At 42.3% G+C, this 16,685-nt stretch overlaps 1 protein-coding gene across 1 annotated transcript in view; it reads left to right on the forward strand.

Moving 5' to 3' along the window:
- Positions 1-16,685, forward strand: part of KCNH4 (potassium voltage-gated channel subfamily H member 4) — a 325,608-nt gene that overhangs the window by 251,738 nt on the left and 57,185 nt on the right. Inside the window, exon 8 of the mRNA XM_030220488.1 lies at positions 14,338-14,532. Within this exon, the coding sequence (XP_030076348.1) occupies positions 14,338-14,532 (195 nt within the window). The remainder of the gene's footprint in view (positions 1-14,337; positions 14,533-16,685) is intronic.

Raw genomic sequence — 16,685 nt, forward strand, 5'->3', positions numbered from 1 at the left:
TTTCAAATTTATCCTGGTCAAGGTTGTTTTTCTTCAGCAGAGGGCGGACTACTGCCCTTTTTAATGCTGTTGGTAGCTGCCCATTAGAAAGAGAGGTGTTCATAATTTTTGTGACACCTTCTGTAAGGCCCATATTTGCCTGCTGAACTATCTTTGCTGGGCAGGGATCGAGGGAGCAGGTAGTTTGTCGAAGGTCTCTTAGGATTTTGTCAAGGCTGTCATTGGGTTAAAAGTGTCCCATCTGTCTCTGTCGGAGGGGGGGGGGGGTGAGTTTGTGCACCCCTGGTTGACTGGTTGGGGAGTGGGTGGGATTGCTTGTAAATCCCGGCGGAGACTTTTAATTTTGTTGGCAAAGTATGCAGCAAAATCATTGCATTACAGTTCAGTTTAGACTGAGCAGGCTGGTTCAGTTTTGGGGGCTGTAGTAGGCTGTTTACTATACTGAACAACTGCTTGGTTGAGTTGGCAGCCTGTGCAATGCATTGAGAGAAATACTGTTTTTTGGTTGCTGTTAATGCTTTGCCATGTATTTTGCCATGTGCTTCCTACAGTTTAGTCTTTCATCCAGGCAAGATTTGCGCCATCTCCTTTCCAGTTTTCATCCTTCACGCTTAAGGATGCAAAGTTCTGGAGAAAACCAAGGTGAGCGTTTGTGAGTGGGGCATAAGACCTTTTTTAGTGGTGCTGTTTTCTCTAAGGTCTTGGCTAAATGTGTATTCCAGATGTCAACTTGTTCTGACACTGTTGTCTTTTCATCCACATGTGGATAGTCCAAGCCTCTAGGAAATTCTCAGCGGTCAGTTTTTTTTTTGTCTCTGATCTCCTTCCAAACTCTGGGAGGTGCCATTTGTTTCAGGTGGTCACTTAGGGAGAATTTAATTAGAAAATGGTCTGACCATGATAGGGGTGTTATTTCAATACTGTTATCCCAGAATTCTGGGATATCCACCCCTCTGTAGAATACCAGGTCTAGCATGTGACCCTTTTCATGGGTTGGAGAATTGCTCACCTGCGTAAATCCTAGTGCTGTCATCGTGTCCAAGAAGGCAGCTGTGCAACCCCATTATGATCAATGGGGTTGCTCTTTCATATTTCAACTTTTTGAAGATCAGCCTTGCTGCTGTGTTTTGAACGTTTTGCAACAATTTCAGTATGTTTTCTTTGCACCCTGCATATGTTGTATTGTAGTAGTCTAGTTGTGGCAATATTCGTGATTGTACTATGAGATGAAATGATTGATTGGGAAAGTAGTCTCTAATTCTTCGCAGTTTCCATAGAGTTTTGAAACATTTTGATGTGACTACTGAAACTTGATTTTCAAGAGATAGGTGTTCAAGAATGATTCCTAATATTTTTAGTTGTGTTTCGATTTGGTACGTTTGTTGGTTGATTCTGAAGTTTGGTAAGAAGTGGGATTATGCGGACTGGAAAGGACCAGGAATTTTGTTTTATCTCTATTTAAAGTTTTGTGACCCAGTTTTAACCCTATCCAATATTTCTGTGATATTGTTGTACATAGATGGTGACATCATCAGCATATATGAGTGGGTTAAATTCAATTTTTTTCCTATTTTATGCCAAGTGGAGCTATCATAGTATCGAACAGTATGGGTGTTATTGGGGAACCCTGTGGCACCCCACATTCGGAGATCCAAGAAGTTGAAAACTGATTAGACATAATTACAGTATAAGATTTAGTCCATTACTGCACCAGTAATTCCTATGTTGTTGAGCAGGGTCATTAGAGTAGTGTGGTCTACTAGATCAAAAGCACTTGACATATCAAATTGTAGTAGTACGATCTTCTCACCTTGGCATATTAGTCTTCTAAATTTTGTTATCAGGGTGGTTATGACCATTTCGGTGCTGTATAGTGGTCTGAAACCTAATAGAGAGCTGTAGGACTGAGAAATACATCCGATATTCTCCATTAGTTGTTGTGCTACTAGACCTTCCATTGTTTTGGTCAGTAGTGGTATTGAAGCTACTGGTCTGTAGTTTGTGAGTTCGCTGATCTTGCTAGTGGTATTTTTGAGGATTGGGGTCAGTATAATTTCGCACTTATCCGGAGGGAAGTGACCGTTCGAAAAAATGTATTTTATGTGTTCAGTAAAGCATTCTGGTGGATTTTTCGTCATGTAAATAGGGCAGCTGTCTAATAGATAGTTTTGCATGTGCATATTTTGTCAGTAATGCTTTACCTGTGCTAGTTGTATGCATTTTAAAGGTGGACTAGATTCTGTGTGCCTTCATATGATCTTTGTTAGATTCATATTCATGTAGGAAGCCTATGGGGAATATTTGTATTTCAGCAAGGTTTGTTCTTATTTTTTGCTCAAAATATTATGCAAGCTGGTCTGTGTTGGTGGTGTTTCATTTGATGCTTGTAGAGCTTGAGTGTTTAGTAGATTATTCAGGAATTCATATACTTTTTCAGTGTTGATCTGTTCTGGGCTCCCGTATGTGCTGTATATTCCATTTTGGCTCTCTTTATGTTTTGTTTATATGTTCTTATTGCTTTTCTCTTCATGTAGCTTTGCTTGTGTCTGACTTGTTTTGGACCACTTTCGTTCTAATTTCCTACAGAGTGTTTTTCATCTCTAGCAGCTCATTATTGAACCAGGGACGTGATTGTTTGTTGCTTCTTGTTTTCATTTTGACAGGTGCTATTTTGCTCAATGTGTTTTTGCTTAATTCATGTAGAAAAAAAGTGAGGATGGCCCAAGGAAGAATACCAAACAACTTTATTAAGGATTTTCAAAAAACGACCCGACACGGCTTTTCAACGGACAATACTCCATGTCCTATGGAGGAGAGATATTTTGAATTTATCATTTCACTTTTTATTGAGATATAGAGATTGAAGGAGGCATTGCATTGTTCAGTAATTGAACATATACTCGCATCGGTGTAATATTTTCATACTGCCACACCTGAGATTAATCAAGACCCCTGAGGCAGGCCTTAGGGCCGAAACACGGCCGTGTCGGGTCGTTTTTTGAAAATCCTTAATGAAGTTGTTTGGTATTCCTCCTTGGTCCATCCTCACTTTTTTTCTACATCTCACGGTGCGTGAGGTTTTTTACCTCCTTTTTTTTTTTTTTGCTGATTTTGCTTTAATTCATCCCATTTGCTCATGAAATGGTTGTTGTTGGGAAAAATGTTTGTTTGTTTAGCGCTGTTAACCAGAAGCTATGGTTATCCATCATTTCTCTAGTTATAAAATTGTGTGATGTTCTTAGAACCCTAATTAAGCTGCAAGAAATTTGCAGTTGCATTAATTTTGATGTTTGGCAACCTCTATCTCACTAAAACTCGAGCCCTGAATAATGAGCTGAGTCCAAACAATGCAATAGTGGTTCCAAAAATGTCAATTTTATTTAACACAGTTTAAGGTGTCTTCCACAAATTCAACTTCTATTCATTTCCACAAACAAAAGTTCAGCCAAGCTATATTCATCCAATGGCAATCACTGTGTTTATAAACACTGACATCTGCTGACTTTTATGCCTGGATATTCAGTGCTGGGCTGCTAGAAAACTACTGGCTCTGCCCAGGCTCCACCCCTGGATTGCACTAGCACTGTCTGGATATACCAAGGAGGTCTGTCTATGTAAGTGCCACTGAAAATCCAGGTGTGACTTGGTCACGGTCAGTATTATGTATCCCGGTAGGAGCCCCTCCTACTCAGATGAGTCCCGCTGAATATCAGCCTCATAGATTTTTTAGCAGGAAAACAAATCCTTATCACAAATAATTTATGTCTGGCAAAATTCAGCACAGCTGATTCCAAAGTTGGGATAAATGATGAAGCTTCCACAAAGCAAGCACTTCCTTCTGGTGTGTACCCATAATTCCGCCTAGTGACTCTTCAGGAGGAAGACAGCCAGACTATTATCTTTACTGCCTCCACAGAAAATGTGCAGCAAGCTCACTTCAGCATCAGCAAACACAAAAAGAAATTAAAGGGAAAATAGGTAGGCAGAAGACAAAAACCCAGAACAAAGAATGTCCCAGCCACTGTGAGCCTGGCATTTATATACACTGAATTTTAGTGCTGAGATCATCCAAGCATAAAGGCACAAATCTCTGTCACTAGCTCTAGAGCCTGAACACATAGAAGCTATTAATGCTAACAGCAGGTGTAAGGGGTCCTCTGTTAGGTGTGACTGAGAGAGACCCCTGAGGCTGTGCAATCAAAGAAGTTATAGGCATCTGTGGTTACAACTCACATACTACTTTGCTTTTCTCCTTCCCACCCCACAGCACACAGATATAACATAGGCAACCGAGACATCGCGACCTCACCCTGGTGTCACGCATGTGGCTTGATAAGTAGTCAGACACTTGAAATTAGAGTGGTAACAACTTGGCCGCAGCTTGATTCCAGACCATGATTATGAACAAGTATTGATAAACTAGGGTACCAGAGCCAACTGTAAGTGATCCAGTCCGCCGCCATAAACAAGACTGATAATTTCCAAAAACTCCAGATCTCCCCCGCTACCCAGCAATGGGGGGTTCAACTCAATGTGCATCTATCTCAGTTGCAAGCATCATTACCCATCCAGGCTCAGGTACAACCACCCAACAAAAGCTGCAACATTTAAGGACAAAGGAATGGTCTTGGTAACATTCAGGGAGGGGTGGGTGGGGATGCGCTTCTTCCTGATCGTCCACCAAAGAGGGCATCCAGGGGATTGATGGGGTTTAAACCCCCCCCCCCCCCCATTGTGTCCTTCCACACAGTAGGGTGCCTGGCCTTGGCGAGAAGATACTGCCACCACCCACCAGGCACCCTGCCGAAACTATCCCAGGGAGCAAGCTCATCGGGTGCACAGTGCCATGTTAATGTCGGCTACATGTGCCCGAGGCACTCCGCTTTATTACTAACATAGGCAATCACGACACTGTGACCTCGCCATGGTGTTGCACATATAACTTGATAAGTAATCACACAGACACTTGAAATTAGTGGCAACAACTTGGCCACAGCTTTATTCCAAAGCATAATTATGGAACAAATATTCATAAACTAGGGTACCCAAGCTAACTGTGAGTATTCCAGTCTGCCTCCATAAGCAAGACTGATAATTTCCAAAAACTCCAGAACTTCTCTGCCACCCAGCCAAGGGTATTCAACTCAATGTGCAACTATCTCAGCTACAAGCATCATTACCCATCCAGGCTCGGTACACCCGCCACCAGTCCAGGGTAGTATCACTTGTCCTGGACCAAAAGCCCATCAGCTGTGGTCAGTTGTGGCCAAGAACACATTATCTAGTAAGTCTTGTAGATATCGGAAAGATGGATGCCATCCTTCTAGTAGAAACCCTCACAGTGCTCCTCTGCTCATGTATGTAATATCTTCCAGCCTCTGAGCTGGAGGACCCATGTAGCAATTTGTCTGTTGACCTTTTTCCTTCCTCTTCTCCATACTCTTGAATGTCCATGGAGCAATCCAGGTATAATGTCCGATCAAACAATCAATGTGTGAGTGAAATGCTGTAAAATGACGGACAGATTGTGTCTTGCCAGTTGCATCAACTCAATGGAAGACCGAGCTCCCAGGCTGTTACCACCTAGATGTACAACAATGACGTTTGGGAGGGGCCAATTCAGCTGGTGTTCACTGAAAGATTGGCAAGAGCTAGGCCCATCTCATTCCCCCAACCCCCATTCAATGCACTTGTATGCCCTGGGAAGCCAGACCAAGGTGAGGGCCATAAGGTCTTGCTTCAGCTCGACAGGCAGCCAATTTAAGAAATGAATGTCCAACAGTCCACACCACTTTCACCTCATGGGCAGCCTCTGTAATAAAACAAACATGATTATATGAAATTAAGGTGAAGCCTGGGGTGTATGATGATGCTTGGTCCTAACATAGGTTTTATAAGCCTCTGATTTCCATCTACCTATTTTTTTATTGAACCAGATGATAGTCTCTACAGCCGTACTAGTGGCTGTGCCTATTCTGAATATGTGAGTGCCAAAATTCCTAGGATTGTACCCCTCCCTCTGGAGACACACATGGAGAACCATACTAAACTAAAAAATTGTGAAGGGAGAGCCGTCCTGATGTATGAGAAAAGACTTGCTGCCCCGTGGTCTCACTGTCATGTATGTCCTTGTGTTTGATATCGGACATGCAACAAGGGAGTCCACCTGGACTAATGTAATGACCTGCCCTCTGCCCAATTGATCTGTTTTGGATTTGTGAATAGTTAGCCTGAGACTTGCACCCTCCAGGACAACATTCCTTTGCAAAAGACTACATCCTGTGGAAGACCTCTTGGAGGGGACTACAAGTTTTTCTTATTCTAAAGGCCCTGAAAAGGCAAGTCTCAAACTGTGAGTTCCCTATGACTGCAATGGCGTGCCATAAATCCAGTAGGATCTTGTGAGTAATAGGAAGCCTTCTGTCACGACTATTGCCTCGTTCGCGATTCCAGCCCACTAGCAGCTTCCTTATAATGAAGCTCTTAGCAGGGTTCTCCCCCAACCTGCCAGTTTTGTGAAAAAGGATACAGCCTTCGCCTGCACAATATAGTTGGCAAGTAAGTCCTTGAGAATTGGGCCGCTGTGACATCCCTTCCCAGACAGGAAAGAGCTCACCCTGTTGAATCCTCTCGTGTACACTTTCCAGGTTCCAGGTGAAACGGCGTGTCACAGCAATGCAATTGCCTAGGGTCTACAAACTGCCACAGGTATTCTGGGATGCCTTCTCCTGTCAATTCTGCCTGTGGAGCCGGTTCATGAAGCAACTCCTACTTGGAACAAGAAAGAGCATCAGCAATAGCGTTAACGGTACCAGGGACATGCTTTGCATGGAAATGAATATTATTGAATAAGTACGTACGTACATAAGTATTGCCATACTGGGACAGACCAAAGGTCCATCAAGCCCATCATCCTGTTTCCAACAGTGGCCAATCCAGGTCACAAATACCTGGCTAGATCCCAAAAAAGTCAATACATTTTATGCTGCTTATCCCAGAAATAAGCAGTGGATTTTCCCCAAGTCAAATTAATAATGATCTATGGACTTTTTCTTTAGGAAGCTGTCCAGACCCTTTTAAAACTCCGCTAAGCTAACCGCCTTTAGCACATTCTCTGGCACCGAATTTCAGAGTTTAATTACACATTGTGTGAAGAAAACCTTTCTTCGATTCGTATTAAATTTACTACTTTGTAGTTTTATTGCATACCCCCTAAGCCTAGTATTTTTGGAAAGAGTAAACAAACAATTCACATCTGCCCGTTCCACTCCACTCATTATTTTATAGACCTCTATCATATCTCCCCTCAACCTTCTCTTCTCCAAGCTGAAGAGCCCTAGATGCTTCAGCCTTTCCTCATAGGGAAGTCGTCCCATACCCTTTATCATTTTCGTCGCCCTTCTCTGTACCTTTTCTAATTCCACTATATCTTTTTGTGAGATGCAGTGACCAGAATTGAACACAATATTCAAGGTGCGGTCGCACCATGGACCGATACAAAGGCATTATAATGTCCTCACTTTTGTTTTCCATTCCTTTCCTAATAATACCTAACATTCTATTTGCTTTCTTAGCCACCGCAGCACACTAAGCACAGTAAAACTAATTCCTGCATTAGGTCAACTACATCGAAACATCAAGCAGTTTGTCTGTTAATGACATCAGCTACGCTTTGTTATCTGACCAGAATATCACCCGTTTATTACTTAATTTCCCCTTCCATATAGAAATAGCTGCTACTATGGGGAGCAATTCAAGGAATTCTTGGTGGTTACCATCTCCTTCCATTCCTAAGGCCAAATCCCTGCACAATAGGAACCTTGGAAATAAACCCTAAAACTGATGCTGCCTGCAGCATCTGAATACAACTGCAGATCCACATTCATAATGGGGTCACCCAACTATACTGCCTTGCCACTGAATTGTGCTAAAAACAGGTCCCATATTCTAAGATCATCCTTCATATGCCGGGTCATATCTTATGAAATGGGATGGTCTGTGGGTCCCAGCCATAGAACTGGAAACCCTGCACAGGAAAGTTCTACCCATCATTATAACTTGACAGGCAAAATTAAGATTGCCTCAAGATTGCATGTCCTGTAGTGTAATTGTTTCTCTGCCCAAGGTCCAAGATAAGTTTTGAAACCATGGTAGTAGAGTTGAGCTCAATGCCCAAGAAGAATAACCAAGAATCTGAACCCACTGTTTTATCCAGAGCTGTTGAATCCAAAGATTCAACAAGAGCTGACATGAGCCATTGTTGCAGGACCAATAAATAGGAAATCATCCAAATAATGAACGATATTTCTGCTTTCCGCACATCTGGCAACTGCCCAATGTAAAAAGGTACTGAAACACTCAAAGTAGGATCAAGAACTGAGCATCCCATCAGCATACACTTATCAAAGTAGAACTGCCCTCTAAATTGGAAACCAGTATAGGGAAGTTCTCAGGGTGTACTGGTAACAACTGAAAGGTGGTTTCGATGTCTGCTTTAGCCATGAGTTCTCCCTGACTACAGTGCTTCAGCAACTGAACTGCATGGTCAAAAGATGCATATTGGACAGAGCAGGCTTCAGGAGGCAGAAAATTGTTCAGTGAAAATCCTGGGTGTGACAAATTGTGGATCAGCCTGAATTTTCCGGGTTCTTTCGAGCACCATAGCTAAGGGAGATACAAACATTTTTTTAAAAAAGGCCTGTGCTTGAAAGGGCCTGCCACCCACCCCAACTTCACCTCTTTGTCTAACATTACCTGTACAATGGAAGATAAGCATGTGACAGATGTAGAATTCTTGGCATATCCTCAATCTATGGAACCTGTGTAAGGGATTCTGAAGCCAGATTCAAAACTCTTCCAAAGTGTCCGAGCATCCTTTTAACAGGGAAATTTGGTTAACCAGGACACCAAATTTTGGAGGTGCACTGGAGAGGGGACCATCTGAAAACGACTGTCAAGGCTGTTACTACTACTTATCATTTCTATAGTGCTACTTGACATACGCAGCACTGTACACTGGACTTGAAGAGACAGTCCCTGCTCGACAGAGCTTACAATCTAATTAGGACAGACAAACAGGACAAATAAGGGAATAAGGGATAAGGGAATTACTAAGGTGGGAATGATAAAACATAGGTACTGAACAAGTGAGTAAGGGTTAGGAGTTAAAAGCAGCATCAACAAGGTAGGCTTTTAGCCTAGATTTGAAGACGGCCAGAGATGGAGCTTGACGTACCTGCTCAGGAAGTCTATTCCAGGTATACAGTGCAGCAAGATAAAAGGAACAGAGTCTGGAGTTAGCAGTGGAGGAGAAGGGTGCAGATAAGAGAGATTTCCCAGTGAATGGCGTTCCTGGAGAGGAGTGCGGATAGAGAGTCAATGAAATGGCTTGAGGAGAGAGCTAATATGAACATAGCGACACTGGCAGAATAAAAGTCATGCAGCAGAATTTTGAACAGATTGAAGGGGAGAGAGATGGCTTAGTGGGAGACCTGTGAGAAGCAAGTTGCAGTAGTCTAAGCAAGAGGTGATAAGAATATGGATAAGGGTTCCGGTAGTGTGCTCAGAAAGGAAAGGATGGATTTTGGTGATATTATAGATAAAGAAATGAGAGGTGTTAGCAGTTTGTTGAATATGTGCAGAGAAGGAGAGAGAAGAGTCGAAGATGATCCTAACGTTACGAGCTGATGAGACAGGGAGTATGAGAGTGTTATCCACAGAGATAGAGAATGGGAGAAGAGAAGAAGTTGGTTTAGGGCAAAAGATAAAAAAACTCTGTCTTGGTCATGTTTAGTTTCAGATGGCGGTGTCTATCTACAGCATTTATACTACATTTGGCAGCTGCGTGGGTTGCATCATACATGGAACAGGCATCTCTTTATTTGCATGCTCACATGCTACAGGATGATCTGCTGAAACGCCAACAGACCCCGTCAGGTGTGCCTGTGCTTTTTCCCTGGCTGTGGGCTCCTTGTCAAAAGGACCCATTCGGGGTATTGACAAATGGCCCCTTACAGCCGTAGGTCAACATCCTTGGAACCCCATGACAGAAAGGAATTCTCCTCCATTTTATCTCTGAATTCCTCATCATATTTGAACCATCTAAAACCCTTGTAATCCCTGTAAGTTAGTAAATTGTTGTGGGCATAGGCTAGCATAGGGCTAAATTGAGTTGGATCAGTCTGGCCAACCGCAGTTTTGATTTTACCCGTGTTCTCCTCTTTCCTGCTTTTACTCATTTTCTTACCCTTCTCCTCCCCTGTAGTAGTTGGAATATGTCAATAAACCATTATCTTCTTCCTAGTGAACCGTGTCCCACAAACAAGGGAGGGCAGCTAACGCCGGGGAACGATGTCCTCCCCCAGACCTGTGAGACTTGCCTGCCTCCAATCGTGCCTCCTTATCTGAAGAGGAGGAAAAAGAGGAGGAATTGGAACTACTGTCACTACTGGATTCACTAAATTTACCCTTCCTTTTCTTTTTTCCCTTTCCTTTTTTCTTTCTTTTATTCTTTGCTGCAACAGTAACCAACTGATTGGCCGTGTTAACCCAATATTTGCATGTCTGTCGCTACTGCTACCAGCGCTGTGTCCGTGTTTACCTCTGCCTGCACTGCGCTGGTGTCTATAGCCATTTCACTTCTCCCAGGCACGCAGGTTTCTTGGCTATTTGTAATACAATCCAGCTGATAATGTTACCTGCATCCATTTTAGAGGGAGGGGCTTGAAGCACTGTTGCCCCGCAGAAAACTTCTGCAGCAGGTGCCTGCATAGTCTCTGAAACAAATGATCTACCAATACTAACATAAGAAAGTTCTTTGCTACTTTCAGAAGTGCCAGGCTGTTCTTTCCAGTGGACCATGTTAAAACCACCTTGAAGCTGGTTATAATTTGCAGGCACAGTCTGGCATGCGGGGCTCACGGATGTGGACAAAGGAGCTTGGCTACTTGGGAGCAAGGGTTGAAAAGTAGGTCGTTGTGGATAATTCATTGGCCATGCTTCGTACATCGGTGTAAATGGGGAGTAGGCCCAGCCAGCTTGATAGGGTGGCAGTGCTGCCCGAGGAAAAGAAGACCAAGGTCCAAGGCCAGTCCATGGGTTTCCAGTCACAGAGGCATTAACTCCATTCGGCATCAGGTGTGGAGTCAGGGAAATGGTGTTGTCAGCAGGTGCCCGCCTGCAAAGCCCCATCCTGGCACTTGAGTAAGGCTCAGAGTTTCTGGGCCACTGGGTACTACCAGTGGGAGGTGCTATGTTTTAAGGAAGTCATGCTTGCACCACTGTCCCTCCCCTCTTGTGAGGTCTTTCCTTGTGTTGCTGCCTCGTCCTTCTTCCTCTTATTCTGTTGTTTGGGGATCCTTTTGCTCACAGGTGATTCGATACACTTGGGATGTGGGTCTTTCTTGTTCCTTTTCTTAGGAAGTGTACCACTGCCTGTGGCATTGTTCACTGACCCCAGATACCGTTCCTCAGTGTCTCTGCTACCGCTTCCTCCCTTTTCTGTGTCTATGGGCTGGACAGCTGTAAGCACCCCTGGATCGTGAGGTTTTGTTGCGGGCGAGACTGCTTCTTGCACCGCATCCATAACGCATCCTTCCTTAGTAATAATAATAATACAACTTTATTTATAACCCGCTATATGTTTAAAAGTCTAAGCAGGGAACAAATCACATACAAAATATTAAAAAAACAAAGCATACTGTAAGGAAGGTGAAGGGGGAGGGAGAAATACCTAAACAGACTGGAGAAGATTAACATGATCATATTTATGTTTGTTACCCAACAATTTGACTACCTTATTTTTGAGGGTTTGCAATCTCTTTAATTTATTGCCAGGTAGACCAGCAAAGGTCACATTTGTGTAGTCCTAAACAAATATTTTAAAGACCTTAGCCTCTGTAATATTGCAAAACCTTCTTTCACTACTCTATTGACCTGATCATCAAAAGTTAACCTCCAGTCAATAAGCACTCCCAGGTAGCTGAAAGATTCTGCTAGTGAAATTGGAATCCCAAACAATACTGGCATCTGTCCTGATGTCCTGTAATCCAGCACACCCTAGCTTTTTGAACAGTTTGTAACCATTTCGACACTGTATCTTGCAACCTAGAACTATCCAATGTTTGTGGATTCATTCATGCAGTAATTAAAATGTCATCCGCATAACAAAATACGCGCAAACCTAAACTTTGAATTAAGGTAAGCAAAGGACAAGAATATAGTGAACAACTTCGGGGATAGTGCCATGCTGCTCTGTAATGTCCACTATTGGACTCAGATATAATTTAAAAAGCAGAGGTGATAATACTGAGCCTTGGGATAATCCACAAGTAAGAGCAGTAGCACCAGATACTTGACCATTCCAAAAAATGTTTGGGTTCTTCCTGTTAAAAATGATTGAATCCGTTTGAATTAAATTGTAAGTGGACTTAGTTCCCCTTTTCTCCATGGTCTCCTGTAGGAGAATGTCAAGCTCCTTCTAGCATTCCCTCTTATACTTCCTTCCAAATCTAAGGAACACCTGTTGCTGGGGTCTGCCAGACTAGCCCACCCCTACTTACATTTGAGTGGCACTACTACTGTCCTGCTATATCTTTCCCTTCACTGAAAAGGATTTCTTACTACATGATACAGTAATGTAATTGATTACTTAAACTGAAAGGGGATGAGAGAACTTCCTTATGAGGAAAGGCTAAAGCGGCTAGGGCTCCTCAGCTTGGAGAAAAATGACTGAGGGGAGATATGATAGAGGTCTATAAAATAATGAGTGAAGTGGAACGGGTAGACACAAATTGCTTGTTTACTCTTTCCAAAAATACTACTACTAGGGGGCACACAATGAAGCTACAAAGTAGTACATTTAAAATGAATCAGAGAAAATATTTCTTCACTCAGTGTGTTATTAAACTTTGGAATATGTTGCCAGAGAACTTAGTAAAAGTAGTTAGCTTAGCAGGGTTTAAAAAAAGGTTTGGATGGCTTCCTAAAGGAAAAGTCCATAGACCATTATTAAAATGGATGGTGAAAATCTACTGCTTATTTCTAGAATAAGCAGCATAAAATATATTGTACTGTTTTGGGATCTTGCCAGGTAGTTGTGACCTGGATTGGCCACTGTTGGAAACAGGGTGCTGGGCTTGATGGACCTTCGGTCTGTCCCAGTATAGCAATGTACTTAAACACATTACCTAGTCATAGACAAAACCGAGGAACTGCACACACGTAGAGTCTCATAAGGAAAGGCACTAGTTAATCTGTTTAACAAAATAATCCTTCCATCAGGTCTAAAACATTTAACCCCAGCTGATACATAGCAGATACATTATCATCAGACCCCATCATGTTGATATAATATACTTTATATCACACATTAACTATCATGGGGATAATTACCAGTTAAACATTATTGTACCATGTCACACTGATACTTTCCTTTGCCTGAAACCACTGAAATAAAGCGTATCAAATTACTATCCCCTGATGCTTTTAGTTTGCTGTTATATCCCAAACTCAACATCTCCCCTTTAACAAACAAAAATGAGGTGGAAGGTTGCTAAGGCACTTCACTGACTCAGTCACATTGGTACATTCATTAGCAAACATTGGCAAACATAATCTGCCCCAGTACTCCCATCTAGTGGCAGTTCATTAATAATGCACCCCAAATTTCAGTCAATACAGACCTATTCCTGAGTCCTCTGTGCAGTTCCTTTCTCACTGCACTATCAGATAATGCCACTGAAAATTGATGACTACGGCACTTAGCCATATAGCAACCCATCTGTTTCTTTATATATATGTTTAGCTTGCAAGTCCTTAATTCTTGATTTTTTTCAGGACTTCTAAACATAAACCAATACATATCATAAGACAACATTTGACAAATAGAATACACAAGCCAGCTATATATGTTAAAACTAACAACATAATGAAGAGACGAGTTATACTACTAGTCAGCAGATCCTAAAGAACCATGGCCAAGCTAAGACTACTTATAAGAAAAGGAAAAAAATGTTCATATTCTCTAAACAAAAAGTTTTTGTGCCTGATATTCAGTAGGACTTGTCTGGCTTCTTGATTTTTTAGTAGCATTTACCTGGATGGTGCTGCTAAAAATCTACTCAGACTGCTGTGGCAGTACCTCAACGGTGCTGAAGCAGTCCGGGCAGAGTTTGGGTAGAGCTGGCAGTTAGCAACGTTATTCAATGCACTTATGAGGTAAATAATGCAGACAAAGTTAGGTCAGCAAAAAGGTCCAAAGCTGATTTATTTTTTTCTTTCTTTTTTGCAAGTTCTTTCATTTAAAAATATTTGTTGTTAGCATATATTATTTTCCAGGTTGGCTTCATGAACTTGGGAAAAGACTAGAAGCCCCATACATCAACAACTCCTTGGGGGGGCCGTCCCTCCGCAGTTCCTACATTGCCTCTCTCTACTTCACCCTGAGCAGCCTTACCAGTGTTGGGTTTGGCAATGTCTGTGCCAACACTGATGCTGAGAAGATCTTTTCCATCTGTACGATGCTGATTGGGGGTAAGTCTTTGGAACTGATGGGCAACCACTGGTTTATTGTTTTTTTCAGGATTCAATGCAGACAGACATTTTGATTATATTGTGAACTATAGTGGAGACTGTTTCTCAGTGAAAGACAATAATTAAGGTTTAATATTCTTTTTGGTTTTTTTTTGACCTCGTAGCTTCCTCCTCCTCCCTTCCTGCCCAAAAGGTGCCTGCCTTTCCATGGAATTATAAACCTAGAACTAGCTAGGGAATGCTTCACCATCGTTAATAAGCTTACTTGAGACTTGATTTTGAAAGAAACAACTATTTGCAAGGTACTAAGTGCAGGGTTGGGTGGAAGCATGACAATCTGCTTGGCCTGTGTACTCTTGGTCTCCCTAGAACATTGCTCTCTAGGATGTTCTGTTCATGCTCCTTTTGATTTCCTATCTTTTACATGGAATTCCATTTCCTTTTCTCTATTTAGAGGCAATTTTGAAACTGGCGCCAAAGTTAGGCACTTAAATGCAGTTCACAGAGCGCAAATTCTATAGCAACTTCTGAACACTCAGATTCCATTATAAAATACTAGTGTACATAAGTAGATAACTAATGTCATACTGGGAAAATACCAAAGGCCCATCAAGCCCAGCATTCTGTCATCGACAGCGGCCAATCCAGGTCAAGGGCACCTGGCAGCTTCCCAAACGTACAAACATTCTATATTACATGTTATTCTCGAAATTGTGGATTTTTCCCAAGTCCATTTAGTAGCGGTCTATGGACTTGTCCTTTAGGAAATCGTCCAAACCCTTTTTAAACTCTGCCAAGCTAACCGTCTTCACCACGTTCTCCGGCAACAAATTCCAGAGTTTAATTACGCGTTGGGTGAAGAAATGTTTTCTCCTATTTGTTTTAAATGTACTACACTGTAGTTTCATCGCATGCCCCCTAGTCCTACTATTTTTGGAAAGCGTGAACAGACGCTTCACATCCACCTGTTCCACTCCACTCATTATTTTATATACCTCTATCATGTCTCCCCTCAGCCGTCTCTTCTCCAAGCTGAAAAGCCCTAGCCTCCTTAGTCTTTCTTCATAGGGAAGTCATCCTATCCCCGCTATCATTTTAGTTGCCCTTCGCTGCACCTTTTCCAAATCCACTATATCTTTCTTGAGATGCGGCTACCAGAATTGGACACAATGCTCAAGGTGCAGTCGCCCCATGGAACAATACAACGGCATTATAACATCCTCACACCTGTTTTCTATACCTTTCCTAATAATACCCAACATTCTATTCGCTTTCCTTCCTGCAGCAGCACACTGAGCAGAAGGTTTCAGTGTATTATCAACGACGACACCCAGATCCCTTTCTTGGTCCATAACTCCTAACGTGGAACCTTGCATGACGTAGCTATAATTCGGGTTCTTTTTTCCCACATGCATCACCTTACACTTGCTCACATTAAACGTCATCTGCCATTTAGCCACCCAGTCTCGTAAGGTCCTTCTGTAATTTTTCACAATCCTCTCGCGAATTAATGACTTTGAATAACTTTGTGTCATCAGCAAATTTAATTACCTCGCTAGTTACTCCCATCTCTAAATCATTTATAAATATATTAAAGAACAGCGGTCCTAGCACTGACCCCTGAGGAATCCCACTAACTACCCTTCTCCATTGTGAATACTGCCCATTTAACCCCACTCTCTGTTTCCTATCCTTCAACCAGTTTTTAATCCACAATAGGACATTTCCTCCTATCCCATGACCCTCCAATTTCCTCTGTAGCCTTTCATGAGGTACCTTGTCAAACGCCTTTTGAAAATCCAGATACACAATATCAACTGGCTCCCCTTTGTCCACATGTTGGTTTACTCCTTCAAAGAATTGAAGTAAATTGGTCAGGCAAGATTTCCCCACACTAAAGCCATGCTGACTTGGTCTCAGTAATCCATGTCCTCGGATGTGCTCTGTAATTTTGTTTTTAATAATAGCCTCTACCATTTTCCCTGGCACCGACGTCAGACTCACCGGTCTTTAATTTCCCAGATCTCCCTTGGAACCTTTTTTAAAAATCGGCGTTACATTGTCCACTCTCCAATCTTCCAGTACCACGCTCGATTTTAAGGATAAATTGCATATCAGTAACAGTAGCTCCGCAAGTTCATTTTTCAGTTCTA

This window comes from Microcaecilia unicolor, chromosome 12 (genome assembly GCF_901765095.1).
Source record: "Microcaecilia unicolor chromosome 12, aMicUni1.1, whole genome shotgun sequence".
NCBI lineage: Eukaryota > Metazoa > Chordata > Amphibia > Gymnophiona > Siphonopidae > Microcaecilia > Microcaecilia unicolor.